Source organism: Mycteria americana, chromosome 1, assembly GCF_035582795.1.
Source record: "Mycteria americana isolate JAX WOST 10 ecotype Jacksonville Zoo and Gardens chromosome 1, USCA_MyAme_1.0, whole genome shotgun sequence".
Taxonomy (NCBI): domain Eukaryota; kingdom Metazoa; phylum Chordata; class Aves; order Ciconiiformes; family Ciconiidae; genus Mycteria; species Mycteria americana.
The window spans coordinates 56,836,470-56,855,193 of record NC_134365.1 but is presented as its reverse complement, the minus strand read 5'-3'; the positions used below and the strand labels follow the sequence as shown (position 1 = coordinate 56,855,193).

Here is an 18,724-nt window from a genome sequence, read left to right as displayed (position 1 = left end):
AGTTGAGCATGAAACATTGGAAGTCTAGCAAACCAGTTGGTTGTATGAACCAATCAAGAAGCAGCCAGAACTTACTGTTCAGAACCCTAGCTGTCAAGCTTGTATTCAGTGCAGAGTATATAACTCTCTTGAAGTTGAACTGCTACCCAGCTGAATGAAAAGGAATGAAAAGTTGCTGCTATCTCAGTTGTCGTTTAGAATGACAGGCTGCAAACAAGGTAGTTAAGTCATGTTGGAACATATACAAACCCTGAGGGGACTGAGCAATTGGTGAAGTCTCCTTGTAAAATGGAAGGTTAATACTAGTATTGAAGAGCTATGGGAGAACTGGGTTTAGGAATGCAGGTAGCTGAGCTCTAAAAATTGGGAGATCTCCAGAAACATCCTCTAAAACCCTCTGTGAAGAGTCTGTTAGAAACTGAAGGCTGTTGAACTGAAGTGATACAAGCAACATAGAGTCCCTCAGCCTCTCTTCTTTGCTGAGTACTCCTCCAATGTCACCTGGAAGAAATACGAAGAAGTCTGAAGAAATAAACAGGAGTACAGAAGAAGTACTAGATGCTGCGATACTTGACATTAGTTCTGTGGCATGTATTATCCTGAAGTTGTGCTTCATCTCTAGCAGAGACTAGGAGAGCCTTGTTTTGAATGCCTATGTGCAAGTTTCCCCAATGGAAAAAGGTTCCCAGAACTTCCCCTTCACTCTCCTTTTCTAGGAACAGTCAAACTGAGGCACCTTATACTGAAATAGAGAGAAAACTCTACTCACTCTAAAAGGTGCTTTCTTCCATTAATGCAAGAATTGTGGATGCAACTTTCTAGCCTCCAAAATGAGGAGGAGATTTTGAGGTCTCACTGCTGTTAATATTTTCTGGTTGGTCTAGCACCGAAAATTATCCTGTGAGCATGTGCAGAGTTTTGCTGGTCTTTGATAAGGCAAGAGCTAGGACTAGGAGAGTGATATGGGGAAGAAATTGTGGCTGGCAAGAGAATTATTGCCAGGACTGTTGCTAAGGGGTATATTTAATATGAGTCATCCAGAACTACAGATAGGTGGGCTATTCCCTTCATCACAGAATGTAGTAGTTGTTTCTCTTCTTTGATTTTGTTGTTGTTGGTTACTTGTTAAATGGATTATTCTCAAAAATAGATTTATTTCCAGGAATTTCCTTTCCACCTTCTTCAGGGCCAGCAGCAGGCTCCACAAGTTCAGCAAGCTGGAATGGGGCCAACAGCTTCTCAAGGAATGGGGTCTGGAGCACCAACAGCAGATCCAGAAAAACGCAAACTCATTCAGCAGCAACTAGTTCTCCTCTTACATGCTCACAAGTGTCAGCGGCGAGAACAGGCCAACGGGGAGGTGCGACAGTGCAACCTCCCTCATTGCCGAACCATGAAGAATGTCCTGAACCACATGACACATTGTCAAGCTGGCAAGTCTTGCCAGGGTAAGTGGAGGAGTGGGTTATATAGATGTGGTCAACATTTGCAGGACAAGAAGGGCTCTTAGAAAGAGATGGAGAACTAGTGGGTGGCTTGGGAAGTAGAATTTTTTTTTTTACCTATCTGTCCCCTTAAGAGTGGAAATCATAAACTTCTTCTGAGCCTTTGAAGTTTAGGCAAGTTAGAGGGGACAAGATAGCACAAAGAGGTGAGTGAAAATCTTTTGCTTAACTTCGTAACTCACTGTAAGATCTTTTGGATGCTGCCTTCTGATAAGGGCAGATGCAAAGCAGGAATCTGCAAGTAAGTCTACCTGTCTCCATTAAACAGAAGAGACAAATCTCGAGCCATAGCTAGCCAGGAATTAAGCTGCTACTGGCACTGGTGAACTCGGTCTATCCTAGTAGCCAAAGAAAATGTATGCTACCTTTTTGGTAGCCTGGGCTCATCTGGGTTGTGCCAATTGCTGGCGTGCCAGTTGCTGGCATCTCAGTTGCTTGATACAGTCTGCCTGATGCCTGATGTATATGGTGTTATCCTTCAAGCCAGGGAGACATAGGCTTGGGTGTATAACAGCTTTCAGGTAAGCTTTAGTTGAGCCAATAGTACTTGAAGAAATCTAGCTACGTTTTCAGGGCTAGTTAGTGCTGAACTGTTTCATGGAATACTTTACTGACCTGTGTTGCTAAAGATGTGTGCTCTGAGAGAAGTAGTTGCTCCTTACCCAGTTTGTGTTGACCATGTGGAGATACTGGCAGTAGTTTGTAAAAGTTTTTCATTCCCCTTGCTTCCTCAGTGGCACATTGCGCGTCTTCCCGACAAATCATCTCGCACTGGAAGAATTGTACGAGACATGACTGTCCTGTATGTTTGCCTCTCAAAAATGCTGGGGACAAAAGAAATCAACAATGTAAGTCTACTGGGGAATTCTGTGTATTGGATAAACCATAAAATGCATGTTGGGAGTTAAACTTTCTTGCACCCAGGTGATAGTGGTGATGCTCTTGAACTTGGGAATATGCAATATGATTTTCCTCTTGCTTTAGAGTCGCAGAGTATTTTTCTGTCTCTGCTAGCTAGTGTTTATGGAAGCTTTCTAACTTCATTGGATGATTTTCCTAGCGGGAGAGTGGTAAGAGTGAACAAGTCATAGCACTCTCAACCAAGTGATTGGCTTTGTACTACCACCTCTTCCAGCTGGCCAGGTTCTGGAGACAGATGTGCACACATACAGAGGGTTGTGTCACTTCAGCCCTGATGATATTTGGTTCTGTCTTCATCCTTTGTTTGCATCAGATGTCTCTTCCCCCTTCTTTTTGTGTCCCCATTGGTTTTCCTGCCAAAATCTTTGGCAAGATTTTGTCAGTTACCTGTATGGTTTTTTTCCTTTCTCTTTTCTTAATGTTGATTTGGGCTCTTCTCATGACTAATGTGAGCTGAGAAATTTCTTGTTTTAAGAAAATTAAAAAAAAAAAAAGGCATCACAGTGGCTGCTGAAGAGTAGGTACCCTTCTGCCTTTAGCCTCTGAGACATGGTGTGCCTCTGTTTTCAGTTTGAAGCAAACAGGTGTGTCCTAAATACTTAGAGTGGATTTCGTCTCAGCAGCTCAAAGGGAAAGCAGTATGTTGTTGGAATGGCTGGTTGGGTAAAAACTTGTCTCCCTGTTTCATGACAGGTTTTCCAGACCTGGTCTCTTCTCTGCATGCTCCTAGAAGGAGATGTTTTAGTTCTGAACAGACAGCACACTCTTTATGTTCTTTCCCTGTTTAGCGGACCTCTTTGGCTACCTCCTGCTGTCCTTATTAACTTGGTATGTCTTTTCCAGCACTGTTGGGCGGAGCTGCAGTAGGACTTGCAAATACTGGCTCTGTAGGCGTGGGGCAGCAGACAACACCCAGCATAAACACTACCAGTCAGATAGACCCCAGCTCCATCGAGAGAGCCTACGCAGCCCTTGGATTGACCTATCAAGGGAACCAAATGCAGACACAGCCCCAGGCTCAAGTGAAGAATCAGCAACAAGGACAGTCACCCCAGGGTCTGCGCCCTATGAATCCTATGAGTAAGTTTATCTGTTAGTGTTAAAATACAAACTACAGGCAACTTTCCCATGCTATATCTAATGTAAATTTTCTTAACCTGCTAGCTTAATACTGCTCGTTAATGTCCAAAAGGTATGGCTTTGCAATATTTTAGACTTGAGATAGCAAGCTACTCAGTGGAACAGGAACATGAGAGGACCCAGATGCTTTCTCTTGGAAAACAGGTTCTCTGGGAAAAGTATTTTCTTCAGAAAAAAATTTTTTTGAGAACCAATTTCCAAAAGCATTTTATTTAATGTTGTTTTGTAGCTTTATAATTGTACTGTAATGTGAGTTCTGGGCTCTTTATGAGTTTTTAATTGGAAATGCATGGATTGGAATGTCTGTATTCAAGTGTACTTCCTTGTCACTCAGACTGCAGCATTTTACGGTTGTATCTCAGATATGTAATGTTTGTTTTAAAAATGAAAAGTACTAAATAACAGGCTTTCTCTCTGAATCCTGTCACGTGGACTCACATAACTGTAAACTGTCTGGGTGGCTTATTGCAAAATCACAGAAGACTACGTAAGAATTTTTATTTGAAGTGTAGTGAATTCTAACCTGGTTATCATTGGTGTCAAATGAAGTAACCTTTAACCATCAAATCTAATTTTGATAATTTGAGATTATATGACAGGAATCTTTCTCACCTCCAGCTCTTTGCTTGAGTTGCTTACGTAGAGGTGTTTGGTGGTTTGTTTTTTTTTTTTTTTTAATGCAAAAGAGGAAAGACGGGCTGGTAGAGATTTGTCACAAGCTTGTAAGGGATTGCAGTGATCCTGCCTATATGCCCCATGACAAGCTCACGTACGGAATGAGTGCACAAGAATGCCATGGGAAAGGACCTGAGAGATTGCAGAGGAAAGTAGAATTGGTTGCAGGTTGCAGTTTGTGCTGGTTTTGCACCGAAGGATATGCTACTCCTGAGTTACTTGGGAAAAGGCTATTGGGTAGAGTAGACTTGTTAATGAGATGACTGGTCCTCACAGGTTGCATGTGACCTGTGTACTGCTAAAACTTTGCCTTCCAGTGTGTAAAGCCTTTTTCAAAAAAGGAGGGGGGAAGATCCTGAGAGCTTAGTCTTAGTCTTAGAACAATTACATTAAAATAATACGGTTTTCTACTGTGCATTAGAGTGTTTTACAAATAGATGAATTTCTAGAAGCCCCAAAATGTTATAGTGAGGGCCTTGAAAGGTTGAAAGGAATGTGTTATAAATTTTTCTGAAGCAAAATGTTCTGGGTTTTTTTATTTATTTATAGACATGGAGTTTGGCCTGTGCATTCTTAATGGGCACTCCTTGTAGCACTGATAAGAAAATCCAATGAGATGGGATTGAAAAGCTCTTGGAGAGTGAAGAACTGCAGCTTCATGTAGAAAGGACAAGCATGGAGAGTGTAGACTTTTGACTATTGTTTCATTATTAGGAGCAAGTGGCTAGGGAGGGAATTACAACAAGTGAGATAGTAATCATCAGATCATGGCCTACATGACAACAGGGCTAGTTTAGGAGAAACAGCAGGATTTGGTGAGGACTGCAATGTGAAGAGGTGCAATCCTGAGTAAATCAAACAAATTATTGGTTTTGGCAGTTGAAAAGGGAGAATTAAGGCAAAGGTTCACAGTTGTCTTCTACATCAGCTTGCTCTCAGATGGCAAAGTGAATCTGGGAAGGAGAGAAGAGTGACTAAGGGAGGGGAGGCTGGAGGCAGCTTTATGAAGTCTGTTAAAAACTTGGTTGTGATAGTAGAGGTATGTATTAGACTTGATACACTTCATTTTAGTGGATTTCTCTTGTATGCAGTGTCTAATTTTGCTTGAAATAGAGATTCTGTAGGATTCAGATGTCCTAAATACATGTGAAGCTTGGTAATGGCTTTATGCTGCTCTCACAACTTCATAAAGTGATCTATTCAGAAGTTCCAGACAGAAGTATGCTGTATTTTTCTTCACTATTTGAGTCTTAACTGTAGTGTGTGAAGAAAATAGGCAATTTTTTAATGGTGATTGAGATCTGCTGTGATTCAGAAAAGCAGGTTTTGGTACATAACAAATTGCTAGAGGTTTTTCCTGCAAAGGATTGTCAGATTTTCCTTCTTAGTACAAACATTGGAGTTAGTTGTAGGATCCTTAAATATGGAGTGGGTCAGAGGGGACCTTGTCAGATGTAGGTGGTAGCTGATGTTTTAAGTTTTTGAAGCCTTTGTGAATACATATTCTAAGCCCTTGAATGACAAAAAAACCCCAAACCACTTCTAAACAAAAAACCAGAATTGGTTGGTAATGCTGAATCTTTCGTTAGGGAGTCACAGAAAAGGACTATGGTACATAGTGTTTACAGCAAATTGAAATTGCTTGTTTGTTGAGAAGTTCAGGAAGATGTGCAGAAGATCAATGTGGTGTGATGCTTCACTTGGAGGTCACCAGTGTTGTGTCTCAGACTTTTTCTAAGTTTGTAAGGTGAGGGTGAATAGAGCAACTGTTAATTAAACTCCCTTCACAGAATTCAAAGTACTTGAAAGTCTAAATCCTTGTTATTGCTGAGCAATTACTGATTTTGCACAATTGGGCTGTTCATTTAAGAATACTTATTCTTCTGTTTTCTAGGTGCAAATCCAATGGGAGTGAATGGAGGAGTAGGGGTTCAAACCCCTAATCTGCTGCCTGACTCAATGTTACATTCAACCATGAATTCGCAAAAGTAAGTTGAATTATCCTTTGCACCCCAATGATTTTGTTCAGCTGCAAATGCTGATGATTGCTCATAACAAATGAGATGGAAGGGGGTACACTAAGGATATTGCATGCTTATACTGGGAGGGACTAACGGATGCTTGCTGCTAAAGGACAGTTGGAAAAGAAGCCTCGTAGTTGTGATGCCTTTGTTCTTATCCTTTCTATAGGTCTTGGTGTCCATTTTAACTTTGTCACTACTTGGAAACTGACTTTTTTAGGCCACAGAGGTTACAGGCATTATCTGCTTTAGTATCTGGGCAGATCTGAAGCTCCAGTGCATTTACTGATCAGGGTGGCGTACCACAAACCTGCCATTGAGCTGCAGTGGGAGTAAGGGGCAAGTTATGCACTGGTGTGTAAAAGCAATCCTTGTGCCTAATAATCTCATGCCACTTCTTGCATAAACAGTGGGGTAAATTCCATTGATGGCTGTCTCTCCCTTTGGATTTTGTAGCTTTTGTTACAGTTTTCCAAATCCTTGGGTAGGACAGCATGTACTCTTTCACAGCATTGTTTTGGTGTCTGTGCAGCTATTTCTGCAGAGTTTGTCCATTGATTAGGGAATGGCTGAACTAGCACTTTGTCCTAACATTAGCCTAAAAGAGGCTATGACTGTAAGATGACTAAGCTTGGGCTAGAGTTTTGCCCTCAATTCTTGCTCTGTTTTTGAAGCCCCATGATGAGTGAAAGCGCCAACGTTGCCAGTTTGGGAGCCATGCCAACAGCTCAACCATCCAATACTGGAATTCGAAAGCAGTGGCATGAAGACATTACTCAGGATCTCCGAAACCACCTTGTTCATAAATTGTGAGTAGCTAATACCGAAACAGTCTCCTGTTGGGTGAGTTGCTGCCTCTGAGGTGTATGTGTGGGGCAGGAGGAAGCGCGGCTTCCAAAACCACGGGGTCAGGGTGTGAGTTTTGTCAAGGTTTGTGAGAAGGGAAAGCAGGAGCCTGAAAGGTGTGTTCTTGCTTTCTTGGCTGTTAATGGAGCTTCAACTTCTGGTTTGGGGCTGTTGTATTGGAAGTGTCCCACTCTGTAATCAAGCCATCTATATGGGTGTAGTGTCCCCTGCAAGCAGTAGCAGTGCTGCAGTGTGTCGGAAGATTTGCTTGCTGCTTTGTGTTCAGATTGCTCGGGTTAGTGCTGATGTCCCAGTCTGGGGATATGCTAATCACTTGTGTGCCTTTTTTTGTTTGTGGGTTTTTTTAATTATTTTTTCTTCCTGCCTCCCCCCCAGAGTCCAAGCCATATTTCCTACTCCTGACCCTGCAGCACTGAAGGATCGGCGTATGGAGAATCTGGTGGCTTATGCTCGGAAAGTAGAAGGGGATATGTATGAATCAGCAAACAGCAGGGTGAGATGCCATCCTCTGTCATCCAGTCGTATGTGTGTCTGCCTCGATCCCATAGTAATAAGGGAGGAAGAAGAGCAAAAGCACAGATGAGAGTCCCAGGCTGAGGAAGTGTGTGTTCAGGGGCTATTGGATGGGGTCTAGGAACCAGCCAGCTGCAAGCTTCTGCCTGGGTGTGCCAGGAGTTGGGGTGGTGCCTGTCAGGATGTGCTGTGCCTGAGACTTCTCAGGATTCCCTGAAGGCAGCATGAAGCTCTTCACTGTGATTCTCCCAAAGAAGTGTTGGACATGAGAAGAGAAATGTCCGATGTTGGCCTAATGGTTGCCAGCAATGCCCTGAGCAGTGCACCTTTTTGCCCTCCTGTCTGCCCGGCAGCCCCTGCAAAGGGAGAGCTACTCCCACCCAAGCCGAAATGTGTGTGTGGAAGGCTGTTTTCCAAGCTTGGATCACTGGGACCTGTTGCCTTTACTTAATGTGTGTGTCATCTCCTTTCCTGACTTGTATTCCTCCCCAACAGGCGGAGTACTATCACCTGCTAGCTGAGAAGATCTATAAGATTCAGAAGGAGTTGGAGGAGAAACGAAGAACCAGGCTGCAGAAGCAAAACATGATCCCAAATGCTCCGGGCATGCCACAGGCTCCCATGAATCAAGGGCCCAACATGGGACAGCCCCAGCCAGGGATGTCTGCAAGTAAGAACAGTTGGGTTACTGACTACCTGGTGCAGGGGCATCCTGTACTGTCATTTTGGTAGGCTTGTGACCATTTTGCCCTTCTTGTTTCACAGGTACCTGGCTTGCTCAAAGTTAAATAGAACTTTCTCCTCTTTGTTGATTAGTACTTGCAAAACCTTTGCCTTGCTTATGTGTTAATTAATTAATGATGATTATCTAAAAGCATTTAGTCTTCTGAACAAATTGCAACATTGTAAACCTTTACACATACTTTGAAGGTGGATGGAATGGAGACTAAGTTGCATTCTTAATGTCATAGAACTTCAGTCTCATTAGATTCACTTCTAGAATTAATTGATTTAAAGATAACTTCAGTTACTGTGAGAGAAATATATTTTCATAATATTTAGTTGTATGGTGTTCAAAATGATCACCACTATTACTGTTGTTACTAAACAGAGAGTATTATGATTGGACTGCTTAGGTATTTAAGCCTTTGAAAGTTTAGATAGTGCTTGTTCTATGCCACATTTGTTTTTTCGGACAAATGGCCTTTCCAGCATGCTATGAAAACCAGATTTCCCTTTTTTCCCCATGCAACTGTCTTCTGTTTCACAGTAGTTCTGTTACTTGAATTTACCTTCCTAATGCTGAACAGATTATTATTACTATTAGATTCGCTGCTAACCATACATTTTTATACTAGAATAAAATTGACTTTGGAGAGGAGTTAAAGATCAAAACTATCATGCTGCTAAAGAGTATAATGTCTCTTTTCAACATCAGGAAGGGACGAAGTGCTGTAGGCTATCGGGTATCTAGTGTATTTTTATTTGGGTGACAGATAAAAACAGGTAACACTATTATTATGGATGATATTTTTAGTTAGAAAGTGGAGAAAGGCATCTGCTGACATTGTGATCTTGTATTGTTAAGTCCTGTAAATAATTGAAATACAGGATTTTAAACTGTAAATTTCTAAACAGAATTGCATCCCTTAGTCTGATTTAACTGTAAAAGTAATATTTTTTTAACTATTTGAGCCAAAATCTGTTTTAAGATTATTTTTTTTGTCTGTGATTCTGGACTGACAGCTCTGGAGACTGAAATAATCTTTCTTAAAACTAAGTGCAACAGTTCTGCAAATGCACTTTCTAGAGCACACACCACACCACCCCTGTGTCTCTCCTGAGAGCTTCCTTCTGAGAAGAAAAGGATTTTCTGCTTAATTCATTCAGTCCTGCATGTTCTTAGCTAACTCTACAGTTAAGAATTGAGTTCTTAAGACATTTCATGGGAACAGAGGTATAGCTGTCAATGACACTGTAATAAGTTGCCTAAGAAGATAGGGTCAAAATTTGAATTAGTCAACTGAGGAGACAGAAAACTTCCTGGCTTTTTTGTTTGGTGGTGGGTTTTTTTTTCCTTAACACTGCAGAAAGATCCAGTAGCTCCAGGCACATGCTACAAGAATCTTAATCTGAGTTCTCTTTCTCCTGCTTAAATTTGAATGTATCTTGGTAAATCCAGTTCTGGGTCTTTTTATGCTTGAAGTCAGAACAGGATTTACCAAGATGCATTACCAAGATCCAGGAAAGAATCTTGAAGGTTGATGCTGTGACTTGATTTGCTGTAACTTCTGTAGAAAGTTGATCTTCAGCAGTAGATGTGACACTTCTGGCTATTTATCATGTACTCCAGTAGTTCTCAAACTTTAGAGCTTTGATAAATACTCTGAACCATATAGTTTTCATCATGTTTTAAATCTAGAGGTGCATTTACAGTGTAGAGTGGTCTGTAGACCTTCTTGTGGTCTGGAATGTTCGTGAGCTGCTGAGTTTATTATTGTGCCATGATAACACGCTTCAAATTTGTCCTCGATTTCTGCAAGCTGACTCTAAGTCAGAGGATATTTCTGTCAATGGGACATGGTCATATTTTCAAGGAAGTCTCTGGTTTTGCTTCACACTTTGAGGACTCTTCAAGAGTGTTTAGAGTTACTGGACTGTTCCTGTACTTTTGGTTTGTTTTTTTTTTTTTTTTACATATGGGTTTTAGTGTGTAATTCTCACTAAAATGTTTGGTGGATAAAACTGGTGGTCTTCTAAATGCCATAATCTTATTCCAATGTCTTTTTTTCCAGATGGTCCTCTTCCTGACCCAACCCTGATACGTGCCAATGTGCCAAACCAGATGATGAATCGCATGCAGGCACAGCCAGGTAAATATTTTAAGAAAATTCGCTACTGTGATTTTGAAGGTATCTTGGAATTGGGCTGCTCTTGCTGAAGTGTGATAACGCTTTTCACCTGCAGTTTTCTCATTTGATTAAGAAAATAGTTATCTATGTTGTATAATACTTGCATAACTCTATATAATATATATAAAAGCTATATATCTCTCTCTAATAGCATTTTGTGATCTTGTGAATTTAAGAGCTGCATGTTAGCTGCTTGCTTTTTTAAATAAAGAACTCAATGCTTTTGGAACTTCTGATCGTGTTAACATTGGATGGTGGGGTCAGTCAAACATGGTGGGCCTAGGCAGCTTAGATGAAGACATGTTGGTGGCAGAGGGAAGATGGTGAGAACTATTGCTCAGAAGGAAGGGGCAGAACCTTTGTTATGTATGCAAGAAGTATTGTAGCCAACATACAAAGCACTTAAGAAAGTGAAGATACAGTTTGGGATTCAATAAGTGAATTTCTAATACGTAACTAAGATAATGCAACTTTGTGTAGAAAGTTGACCTTCAGCAGTTGGTATGACGCTTCTAGTTATTTATCATGTACTCCAGTAGTTCTCAAATTTCAGAGCTTTGATAACAGTTAGTGGAAACAAGTCTTTTTGGGGGAAAAAACCTAGTCTGTATTCTGAAGGAGTATGGTACCTTGGACACTATATTTAAAATTGTTCCATGTAACTGGTTGATAGAAGGAAATACTTCCTTTATTGTACTGCATGCTTGAAAACTGGTTGCTAGAAAATGAAAATTAGGAAGAAACTGACAGCATTTCTTCTCCAAATGTTGAATGGTGCCCAAAGGAGAACTCAAGCCTTTGTTTATAAGTATTTTTTTGGCACAAACACACAGGAATGAATCAGTTTGGCCAGATGAACATGCAGCTGTCACCGATGGGACCCCGGCAAACCCCTCCTCTTCAGCACCCTGGACAGCTAAGCCAGGCTGGGGCCATGAACCAGGTCAGTGTGCACTTCATCCAGGCTGTTGAGCTCGCAGGTTTGCTTCTGTTGGCTGTGGTTTCCTTAATATAAATAAAGAAAATTTAAAAATCAAGCATTATTTCTTCATTCTCTTGACCCTTTGGTTCCTCCTTTTGCATCTCCACTGAAAAATTTGTTTGGTCTATGGTAAGCCCTTACATCTTGGTGGTAAAAATTGCCTAAAAATTAAACTTAAGTGGCTTTTTGTGCTGTTGCATCCTTAAAAGAAGGAACAAGATAAATCTTAAGTCACAGTCCCAATCTGAAATCAATATCCTTTTCCTTAGCTTACAAGGGAAATCATCATAATTTCTGTCTTTTGAGAGGGAGCTATAAGCAGGCTTTCCATATTTTACCCTACAGATAAGCGGCAAGCATGAATTTCTGCAGCAAGATAAATGGTTTTTGTAAAATGTTATGGAGGTGTATGTATATTGTGCGAAATGAGTTCCTTTTTTTTCTAACAGTTGGGATTTCCTGCACGTATGCAGCAGCCAGGAGTTGGCCAACCTTCTGGTCAGAATCAGTTTCTGCAACAGACTCAGTTCCCTGCTTCTTCCCCAGGAATGAACACAGCGAGCATGCCTATGACTCAGCCTGGCAATCAGACACCAGTTTCTCAAGTAAGTTTCTGATTTCTGGAAGCGGTGTCAGTGGGCTCTGTCATATACTGGTTTCATTGTTCAGTTAGTAGTAATGGAGGAGAACTTCTTTTTTCAAGATGCTTTTGGAATTATAGTCAACTGAATTGATTTATTGAGATTCTGCATTTTCCTGATGTAGCACTGGGACTGGCAAGGGTGAAACATTGTTGGCTTGTTCTCAGGCTTAAGTTTTAAGTGTGACAGAAGAATTTTTTTAAGTTTGGTTTTATGGAGCAAAGAAGAAATTGTTACTCAGCATGCAGTAGTTAATTTCTTGTTTAACAGCGAGGCAGCAGAGCCTAAGAAATTAAGAGATCGCAGAAGAATAAGTCATAAAAAGGCATGTCTATCCAGGACCAATTTGTGTTAACTGACTTTTGGGGATAGGAGGGATATCACTACTAAAGATCTGAACTTACAGTCCAGCAGTTTCCTTTCTGTCCTTTCCCTCTCCCTTTTCAGCAAGAACCTTTCAGGCCAGGAAGAAGTAGGGAACGTCAGTTTGCTTCTCGTTGATGCTTCTTCCTAGTTTGCAGGCAAGATTATTGTGGAGTGACAGCTTTTTTCCTTGACCAATACAATTTTTTTGTAATCTCGTAATGGTACAGTTATGGCTGTACTTATTTCTGATGATAAATTCAGTTTCTAGTCTTGGGGGTGGGGGCATGGGCACACTACGTGTATTTGCAATTTTTCACTGTGGTGCACTGTCCCATATTCAGGATGTACAAATCTGCAGTTTTAGAAAGAAATGTTTTGCAAACTGGGAGTGTAGGTGTGCCATTCTTTAAACATATCAATAAGTATAAGTTATTCTATTGAAATGTCTCTTTTAGAGCTGAATACATTTTAAAACAGCTTTATGTTCGTGTGGAGCAAAATAAACTGAATAGACGGTTTCTGCTTTTGAAATAGTTTAAAAAAAAAAAAAAAACCCAGCAGATAATTTGTCACATTTTTAAAAGCATGCCAGTAACTGTGGGAAAGCTGCCATTTAACAGTAATTCCTCTCCTTTTTCTATTTCAAGTCATTGCAAATGTACGTGTTTTCCCACAGGCACAAATGACCAGCGCTTCCTGTCCTGTGAATTCTCCTGCAATGGCTCCAGGTTCTCAAGGGAGCCATATTCACTGCCCACCTCTTCCACAGCCTCCCATGCACCGAAATTCTCCTTCTCCAGTACCTAGTCGAACCCCAACACCTCACCACACGCCCCCAGGCTTGGGATCACAGCAACAGCAGGCAGCAGCAGCTGCCACCACTGCCCCCACACCTGCTGCTCAGGCAATGCCACCTGGACCACAGTCGCAAACTATGCACCCCCCTCAAAGGCAGACTCCAACGCCTCCGCAGGCACAGCTGCCTCCACAAGTCCAGCCTCCAGTTCCAGTTACCCCTTCTGCAGAGCAACAGCAGCAACCCTTGTCACAGCAGAGCACGACTGCATCTGTTCCCACACCAACAGCACCACTGCAGCCTCAGCACCCCACAACACCTGTAAGGAAATACTTTAATTGTGCTTTCCCTGCAAATGTTTAAGTGTAAGGTTTAGTTTTCAGTTGGTCTTCATTTCTGTGTGAGTCTCTGATAATGGAGGTACCTCCTGGTGTATTTAATATCAAAATAGGTTTTATTGCATTTGGGAGGTAACTTTTTGCATCCAGACAAGTCTATAGGTCATCTGGTGTTTCTGGAGAGGGTGTATTTTTCAGAATTCTACTGCATGGTTTGAAATTAACTGTGAAACATGGATGAGGTCTTTAGTTACATCTACATATGCGTGGTGGTGGTGTACAACAGGGAAACAGTATGTAATTTTCTCTATACTAGGCCTTCCAGTGCATGTTTCTGTTGCATGTTTTTCTGTAATTGGAGTTGTACAGTAGTATGTTCCACAGGTGAAGCAAGTAGAAGGACTAGAGTGCATTTCAACTTGGTGGAAACATAGTATGAGTAAAAGGTAGATTAAAGAAAGAAAAATAAGTTCATTAGAAGCCTGCTTGTAATGTGAGTTTTGTTTCCTCAGCTTTCACAGCCAGCCGTAAGCATTGACGGGCAGGTATCCAACCCCCCATCCACCAGCAGCACAGAGGTGAACTCTCAGCAGACTGTTCCAGAGCAGCAACAGCCACCCTTGCAGGAGGTGAAAATGGAGATTAAAACAGATGAAGGGGAACCAGAACAAACAGAGCTGCAAATGGAGGAGAAAACTGAGGTGAGATTGGCCAGCTGTTGGGTAGAATATCTTTATCTTGTGCTGCTAGATGCTTTCTGTCTCCATGCAAGCCATTTCTTCCAGAGTTTAATGAGAGCTGTAGGTGCTACCTGCTGCTGCTATTTTGCTTGTTGTCTTCCTCTACTTCTTCCTAAAGAAGGGTCTCTATTTTGAGGTGAAATGGTGGTAGAAGCCAGTGGCCACAGGAAGGACCACGATAATGTGGTTGCGGCTGTGAGGCTCTTTGGTAAATGCCAATGTAAGAGGGCACTCAGGTCAGTCCTTCAGATGTTATTGGCAGCTGTTAAATGTTAGAAGAGTGGATATGTACATGATAGGCTGCTTTACCGGGCTCTGACAACTTGTCACTGAGGACAGCTAGGTGTGTGGCTGCCGGCAACATCACCCTGGCAGCCCCGGTATACAGGAGACTGTCAGACCTGCCCGAAGAGCTGGATGACTACCTGTGTGTCTACTTGCAGCTCAGAACTGGTTAGCATCTCATCGTTGCTACTACTGCAATGTTTAAAGATGCGTTCTAGCACATCTGCTCAAGTTTAAGGCAAATTTTGACTACAAAATAAGATACCCTTAATCCTAGGGAAGAATGGTGGGCAGGATGGCAGGTAGGTTTAAAGGACAGAAACATGGATGGGTGACTTCACAGGAGACTAAGTGACAGGCTCCAAACTACTTTCCAGGTTAAAGTGGAACCAGTTGTGGAGGAGTGTAAACCAGACCCAATGGAACAAGAAGAGAAGAAATCTGAAGTGAAGACTGAAATACCAGAGGGAGAGGAAAGACCTACTACTCCAGCTACTCAGTCTTCTCCAGCAGCTGGGCAGTCTAAGAAAAAAAGTAAGCAGGAACAGTGTTGACTGAAATTCACTACATCTCCCTAGAGAAATCATCAGGGAAAAAAACCTGAGCTTTCTTCATTGGTACTCAGTAGGCTTATATGGATTGTTCTTTGTGGCTTTTGGACAAAAATGTCTAATAAGACATGTGCTTCTAATTGGCTTTGGGCAAGTTCTTTTTTAGTATTAGACATTAAGCCTTAGTAAAATTGTCAATACAATGGAGATTTGAAATACTCCTCAGTTACAGATTTTCTAGACAATTTTTTTCTTGGGACCTCAGAGCGGGGCCATATTCGGAATGTAAACACGCTCTGTTAAACTTAGCACTGTCTTCCTATGATAAAAACAAGATTCTTCTTAATATTTTGGCCATCTCCTTGTGTCCAGGTGATCATTTTAATACCCTCCTCAGAACTCATTGATGCAGAGGATAAACAAGCCATGCTAAGTAACTTAAACCCATTGTCTGTAGTCTTTTTCCACAGACCTCACATTTTCCAGCAGGTTTCTTCCTTACAGCTGTTTCTGCTATCTTTCTTATGTTGATTGTTTTTCAAAAGTTTTCAAGCCAGAAGAGTTGCGGCAGGCGCTTATGCCAACACTGGAGGCACTTTACCGTCAGGATCCAGAGTCTCTTCCATTTCGACAGCCAGTGGATCCCCAACTACTGGGAATTCCTGTGAGTGTCTTAGCAAGATACTTTAATTCAAAACTACTATGTTATAACATACCTGTTTGAGAATGGCTTAAGTCCATAGGTGTTTCTCATCATATATAAAATTTGGCTGAATATGTGGGAAGTTAAGCAGATCAAGACCACTTAAAAAAAAAAAAATCCATCAATTATTATTAATCTGTTAAAAGCAAAGAGGAGACTATTCAACCTTTAGTTTTTGTTTAGGTTGAATTTTCTGCTTGTTTTAGAATTATCTTCAGAAGACATTGCTATCCTTCAAGGATCTGTGTTTTAATCTCTTTGGACTGACCACACAAGTTTACTATTTATACACAAATATATATACATACAGGTCCTACTTAGGTGCTTTGGGCAGCATTTTTTTGCCTGGAAGGTTTTTTGTTTGGTTTTGGTGTGGGTTTTTTTAGGATAGATACAGCAAAAATTCAAGGCCTGCTGTATTATAAGCAGGCATAAATGTTGCTAATATTCTTTAACAAGCTCTCAATTGGCTGTCATATTCTGAGGACTTTTGTAGGAAAAGTGATTCTATAACTGCTGGGAGGATTGGAAAAAGGCATTCTCTAGAGGAAACATGATATCTTTTATCATATAATAAAGTTGTTTTTGTTTAATAGGTTGTCTGGTCTACTAAAAACAGTCACTTTCTATTAATGCTCTTGTGTATATCCTCAGATCACAGTGGCTGCAAAAACATTGCCATTTCCTACTTTTTGTAATACTTGTATTGCTGACTAAAATTAGAGTGGCTTTATTTCATCAGGAGTGGAAGAGCAATAGAGCCTGAGAAATGAAGGAATAATGAAAAGGAAGCACTGGGGAGTGAAATGGTATTGCTTAGAGATTTCATTGTATGTCACAAGCAGTTTGACGATTGAGTCAGGGAAGAACCTGTTTTTCTTGATGTACTGCAGAAGAATTTATATGCTGAGAATGCACATGCTGTCATGTCACAGCATAGTTCTGAAGTAGTGTTTTGATACGCTGCGTATTCTTGCAGGATTATTTTGACATAGTGAAGAACCCCATGGACCTTTCTACTATCAAGAGGAAGCTAGACACAGGACAGTATCAGGAACCGTGGCAATATGTAGATGACATCTGGCTCATGTTCAATAATGCCTGGCTGTATAACCGCAAAACATCCCGGGTGTATAAGTACTGTTCCAAACTGGCAGAAGTGTTTGAGCAGGAAATTGACCCAGTTATGCAGAGCCTTGGTTATTGCTGTGGAAGAAAGGTAAGAAAATAAATATTTTTAGTTTGCTGCTTGCTTCCTGGTATTGAAGGGGGGAAAAATACAGCAGTTGCAATTGTTAGCAGTTACGGTGTGTCAAAAATTTTGAAAGTTTACCAGGATTTAGTAATCCCGACTAATCTGATTTTGAGGTTTTTATGGATCTTCTAATTCTATCTAGTGCTTAAATCATCTGTTCATATATAAGCCCGTGTGGGGGAAAAAGTCAGTAACTAAGGCTTATTTTTATTAGGGGGAACCCGTTTGCTGTTGCAAATTAAACAGATGTGGTTTTGTTACTGCAGAAGAAGTGCTCTCTATTTCACTGTATATTGAGACTGTGTATTTCCATTGTCTTGTTTTGATATGCTTTCCATCTTCGGAGAAGAGCTAACTTGAGAATAACAGATTGCTGAACGTTTTTTAGGACTAGCACTTCATAGACTTGCTGTACTCTGAGATCTGTGCACAGAATAAAGTGGAAATGACTGTTGTCTGGGTCACACTTGCTTCCCATGGAGAGCAAGTGAAAACACATATGAGTACTAAGATGACCCGTTCCTCTTTGCAGTTGGAGTTCTCGCCACAGACTTTGTGTTGCTATGGCAAACAGCTATGCACAATCCCTCGAGATGCCACTTACTACAGTTACCAGAACAGGTAAGGAAAACTCACTTGGTGCAGTTTTGTGCATGCTGCAATCAATCTGGTAAAAGGCATGCATGTATTTACATATACACCCTCTTTATATGTGTACACCTTTGTGTTTTAAGATAAAAATTTGCTGGAAGTGCCCTTGAATAGCTTACCTTGTGTGTTAATGATTTCTTTCTGCAAAAGTTCACTGCAGTCTTTGCTCTTCCTCTTTTGTTTGCAGAAACGTGATGTTTTATTAAATTTTTATCCTGCGGTTAATTAAATCTTCAGTTATCTACAAATCATATATACAAGTCTGTTGTCTTTTGCTTCCTACCATGCAGCAGTATTTTTCATGCAGAACACTGAGTAAATTATGCAGCAAGTATATTAATGCTTGTAATACGTATTATACTTGGCAAGTCTTTGTTTTTCTCATGACGTTAACACTGAAGAGCAAACTTATTTTTGTGGTGCAAATCTTTGTTGGAAGATTTGTGTATTCAGATCTTCAGTAGATTGATGCTTGCTTTTTCCTCCCCAAGTTTCCTTAAGGGAGCTGTCTTGCAGTAGCTGTCAGCAGCTGTGTAAAGTGCTGTCACTTCTGCAGCTCTTTTGAATATTTCTTTTTGACTTCGGGTTTATTAAAGGGTTTAAACCTATTTGACTTCTGAAAGAAGGTTTCTTGTTAGGTGTCTCTTTGCCAATTGGGGAAGCAAGGCAGGAAGAAGCAGGGAAATACATGCTGTAATGCTCCCATATCCCTGGCCTGTCACCACAGTGCACCTGGTAGAGCAGAGGGCTGGTACCTCCAAACTCTGTCACCTCCGTCAGTTTAGTTCCTGCTCTCTGTACACCTTAAACAAGCAAACAAAACCCCCAAAACAACAAAACTACTAAGGCTTTTACCTGAAAG

General features: G+C 41.0%; 1 protein-coding gene across 2 annotated transcripts in view; it reads left to right on the top strand.

Moving 5' to 3' along the window:
• EP300 (EP300 lysine acetyltransferase) overlaps positions 1 to 18,724 on the top strand; it is a 65,318-nt gene that overhangs the window by 26,556 nt on the left and 20,038 nt on the right. The window contains exons 4-19 of one of the 2 annotated variants that reach the window (XM_075499946.1): positions 1,163 to 1,448; positions 2,240 to 2,353; positions 3,270 to 3,506; positions 6,136 to 6,229; positions 6,937 to 7,071; positions 7,505 to 7,622; positions 8,138 to 8,312; positions 10,438 to 10,515; positions 11,388 to 11,497; positions 11,986 to 12,141; positions 13,220 to 13,660; positions 14,190 to 14,378; positions 15,080 to 15,236; positions 15,799 to 15,917; positions 16,936 to 17,175; positions 17,744 to 17,832. In XM_075499946.1, coding sequence (XP_075356061.1) covers positions 1,163 to 1,448; positions 2,240 to 2,353; positions 3,270 to 3,506; positions 6,136 to 6,229; positions 6,937 to 7,071; positions 7,505 to 7,622; positions 8,138 to 8,312; positions 10,438 to 10,515; positions 11,388 to 11,497; positions 11,986 to 12,141; positions 13,220 to 13,660; positions 14,190 to 14,378; positions 15,080 to 15,236; positions 15,799 to 15,917; positions 16,936 to 17,175; positions 17,744 to 17,832 — 2,738 coding nt within the window. The remainder of the gene's footprint in view (positions 1 to 1,162; positions 1,449 to 2,239; positions 2,354 to 3,269; positions 3,507 to 6,135; positions 6,230 to 6,936; positions 7,072 to 7,504; positions 7,623 to 8,137; positions 8,313 to 10,437; positions 10,516 to 11,387; positions 11,498 to 11,985; positions 12,142 to 13,219; positions 13,661 to 14,189; positions 14,379 to 15,079; positions 15,237 to 15,798; positions 15,918 to 16,935; positions 17,176 to 17,743; positions 17,833 to 18,724) is intronic. The other variant, XM_075499955.1, reaches the window with a different exon arrangement.